Below are 4,460 nucleotides of genomic sequence, written 5' to 3' on the forward strand. Positions count from 1 at the left end.
AATTTGTAGATTTGGATTTATACCTATTAAAAATATAATAAACTTTTAAAATATGATGCAGGCCTCACAGCTACAATAATAATATGCTGATTAAATGGCAATGCATAAGCAAGACTATTGATATAATATGTTAATGATATTATTTACAATAAAGTACAAGAAATATATAGATATTATAACAAAAAAAGGGGGACAGGGGTACGACAGAAAAATGGGATTCAGCCTTCCTCCATCACTAACTGACAGAGTAAGTGTCCACCAGGTCCATTCGTGTTGCTGTCTGTCCAATAGGAAGAGGAAGGAGGCGTTCCCCTCAGCTTCATTCTCCATTGGTGTGTTGACCACAACAGCAAACAGCCAGCGAGTATACAACGAATGTCAAACAAGTAAAGCACTAAACAGGTAAGGCGTTAGCAAACGGAAATAATACGTCGCTATGGTTTATAACAGCCTAGTGAAGGGTTACGGTGACACATGTAACTGCGGTGCGGGTTGTCCTGCAGCATCTAGCTACGTTAACTTCACTGTGTTGCAGTGCGGATTCATTGTCCTGCACTTAACTCGTACGATTTGTTCAATTGAATGTCACAATTACGCGACGACATGAAATACTATTTTGTTTAATGTGTTGAAAGAATACCTCCAATACCAAATGTCGCTTTTGGTAGTAAAAATGAAGGCGTTGTAGCCGTTTTCCTCCGGTCGGTACGTCGTGTTCCAGGCTGAGGCTTAACGGCTCAGAAGCATGGCGGCCTGTGTTTTTACTGGGGAACGTCATGTGTGCATACAACACATCCTGTAACGTTGTCTCTCTATATGAATATCTATGGGATCTCTGGGCAACATCCTACGGTATCTCGACATCTCTTATTTGCAGTACATGTTGTCCTGGTTGTCAGTGATTTCACAATATAGACTAACGTTAATTATAGCAATTATCCCCAACGGCTGGTGTGGCCGAAACACCTGCAGTGGGTAACCGGGGTAACCTGATTATTGTCGCCAACATAAATATATATGCTTAATCTTAGGATAGACGTTTTTTACAACAGTGGTGGAAAGTAACTTAAGTACAATTTAGTGGAAGCCTACTTATACTTTACTTGAGTATTTCCATGTTACAGTGGTGGAAGAAGTATTTTTACTTAGGTAAGATATCTGAATTCTTCCACAATATAAAATTAAAAAGGTATTAGCATTAAAGTATAATTAAAGCACTGAATGTAAAAGCCAATTTCAGATTCTTTTAGGCCTATACTGTGTCGTGTCATTGAATCATAATTACTGATGCATTAATTATGTAACTTTAATGTTGCAGCTGGTAAAGGTGGAGCTTATATTTAATAACTTTATATTGCTTGGTAGTTTAATCAATAATATGTTTAGGTATTCATTATCACAATCTGCAGTGACTAAAGCTGTCAAATAAATGTAGTGGAGTAAAAAGTAAAATAGTGTAAAATCTAGTGGAGTAGAAGTATAAAGTAAAATAGAAATACTCAAGTTAAGTACAAGTACCTTACAGTTGTACTGTAACAGTACTTCGTTACATTCCACCACTGCCATTTTATGCTACTTTATACTTCAACCTCACCATAATTCCGAGAAAAATATTAATATATCTTTTCCTCCACTACATTAATCTCACAGCTTTAGTTACTGGTTACTTTTCCCATAGTTAACTATCAAACAGTAAATACATTTTGTCAGTGTGACCAGCTAAATATTCACATGCTGATTAAATAATACCTGGCCTTATCAATTATGCTTGATGAGTTAAGTATGGTTTTTCCCTGTAAAATATATTAAACTACCTAACAGTATTCAAACATCAGCTCAACCCTCATCCAACTAATTCATAGTTTTAGTGCAGGAATGGTGTCTGATGCTGCTACTTCTGAGTAACTATTGATACAGGACTATTGTTGATGGAGGAAATAACCAGATTTTTTTAGTAAATTGCTATATAATAGCAAAACCACAATAAATAATACTATATTACAAGAAAATTACTGCATTTAAAATATTACTTTTTGCGTACAAACATTGTTTGAAATGTCATACAGCAGATCTACATTAATTAAATCAAACAATTGTACTACTGAAACATTGAACATTAGGTCTGTTCTCACTAAATAAACCCTACTAATAGTCACATTTTGACTAAGCAATTAGTTGATTTGCATGCCTTATATTGCCTTTATTTAATCAAACTCTTAACTCACCATTTGAATTTACACGGGTATCTTACAACCAGTGCTTACTAAAGACGTAAGCATATTTATGAATATTATGGATGTGATCATTCACTTCCAGTATTCACTTGTATTCCAGTATTTTCCAGAAAAGCACACTACCAACAGAATTATTTCTAAAGTATTACAAGTGATTCTTTATGGGCATTGCACCAGTTGATGTTAATTCTCCTGGAAAATGTTTCCTGGAATCCGTCCAGGTCCAATTTCTCATTTGAGCAGCTGTGTGGCATGTAGTTAGTCAGCACAGCCTGCTGCACCTACATGGCTCTCTGCTCATGCTGTCTTTTGCGTTGCGTGCAGAGAGCTGCAGCTATGGGCAAGTTCAATTCTCACTTGGCCCACCCCAAAGACGAGAGTCAGGACGCACTGACGGCTTCTGGAGAGTACAGAGACGGCGAGGAGGATGAAAAGAACGGAGACGTGTCTCAGTTCCCCTACGTGGAGTTCACTGGACGGGACAGCGTCACATGCCCGACATGTCAGGGCACCGGCAGAATACCAAGAGGTAAAACCTTCTAGATATAGGTAATCATCACTCAGCGAGTGCTATCAGTATCCATTTTAACCCTGGATGAAAAGCCCCTTTAAACTCTACATTTTCTTGATAACACTAACTACTTTGGACTAAATAAGTAACAAACAGATTAAGTTCTGAAAAAAAACATCCTTATTATTTCTTTCTAAGTTAACAGTAAAAAAAAAAAAAAAAAAGCTAATCTGCTTCATCATGACTGTGTGGGTTAGGGTTGACCACATTGGATTGACTGAATGGCATGGAAATGATAAACTCTGATTATTGCATGGAAATATGTGACAAGGTCTTTCCCTTCACAGGACAAATACCGAAATGTCTCGCGATAGAACCAAAATTGTAACTATGGCAGAAAATGCTGATATTGTGAGTTTTCAGGATCTTAATCAGAATCAGGTTTATTGTCAAGTAAGTACTTACAAGGAATTTGCCTTGGTCATTGCATACATAAACAAACACACATATTGAATATTAATATGAAATAAACAAATACAGAAACAAATATATACTTAGCTGTTTATCAAAAGGAAAAAAGAGGCGGAATGGATTGAGTGCAGAATGTGCAACAAAGCTGCACGATGCATCTTTAAACTGAAGCATGAAGTAACATTGATTTATTCTCTAATCAGTATATTGAGATCCTATCACATGGTGTCAGTAATTTACAAAGAAAACATTTTCATTTACCAACCAAGCCAGTGTGTGATACTTTATCCTAAATGTATTTCACAGGTAAATTGCTCTAAAGTCAAACTCAATTCAATTGTACAAGCCTCTACCTGGGTTTTATCGTGGCAAAAAGGCCAGCCACGTAGAAAAAAACACGGCATGTGCAGATCTATAACAGCTCAACTTAAAGTTCAAGGTTTAAAAATCAAATATTGCAGTGAGGGTGGGCTATCCAGCTCACATATAGAACAATGTTTGTTTTGAACCAGATCCAGCATGCCAGTGCATACATTTCCAAATATAGTACTACAAAAATCTGAATATAAATACAAGTTTCAGGCCTTTATATCTTCAACAACATTCATAAACCACACATGTAGCAATATATATATATATATATATATATATATATATATATATATATATATATATATATATATATATATATAATATAATTCTAATATCTATATCTATAATAACTAGGAAGAAAAATCAAGAGAGCGACTAAATAAATAGGCCATATTGCCTTCTTTTCCAAGCTTTGAGACAAAGTTAGTCAACTTAAAGAAATCACAATTCCATTTTTTTTTTACGATTTTTGTCAAGACCTTTCATAAAGGATGAATGCTCTCATATTCTTGCAGTTTTTATAATATTAAAGATCAAACCACTCAAACAATCTATGTTCTTCTTGCTGGTGCACCAGTGTCACAAACCAGGAATCCGGCTAAAATTGTCACGCCATTACACTCATTTGTACCACACACATAAATAATCAACCCAACAGTCTTTGCTGGGAAAGAGTCAGCTGCTAGACTGGGTAAACCCCGCCCACTCGGCCGGCGATTTGATTTTGCCCTGCAGCTCGGTCTGGAAACCTGCATGTTTAATTCTCCTGCTTCAGTTCACAATTTTGCGGGAACCAATCAGAATCTGGCTTGTCTACCTGGCAGGCTATTGGTGGGTTTAACACGATGACGATAGAGAAGTGACCAAGCAGC

At 36.3% G+C, this 4,460-nt stretch overlaps 1 protein-coding gene across 1 annotated transcript in view; it reads left to right on the forward strand.

Annotated features, from left to right (window-relative positions):
• Positions 1-219: 219 nt before the first annotated feature.
• The window catches only part of tmem106ba (transmembrane protein 106Ba), a 9,009-nt gene continuing 4,768 nt past the window's right edge, over positions 220-4,460 (forward strand). The window contains exons 1-2 of the mRNA XM_032518006.1: positions 220-402; positions 2,559-2,763. Of these exons, the coding sequence (XP_032373897.1) occupies positions 2,571-2,763 (193 nt within the window). The 5' untranslated portion in view covers positions 220-402; positions 2,559-2,570. The remainder of the gene's footprint in view (positions 403-2,558; positions 2,764-4,460) is intronic.

This window comes from Etheostoma spectabile, chromosome 6 (genome assembly GCF_008692095.1).
Source record: "Etheostoma spectabile isolate EspeVRDwgs_2016 chromosome 6, UIUC_Espe_1.0, whole genome shotgun sequence".
NCBI lineage: Eukaryota > Metazoa > Chordata > Actinopteri > Perciformes > Percidae > Etheostoma > Etheostoma spectabile.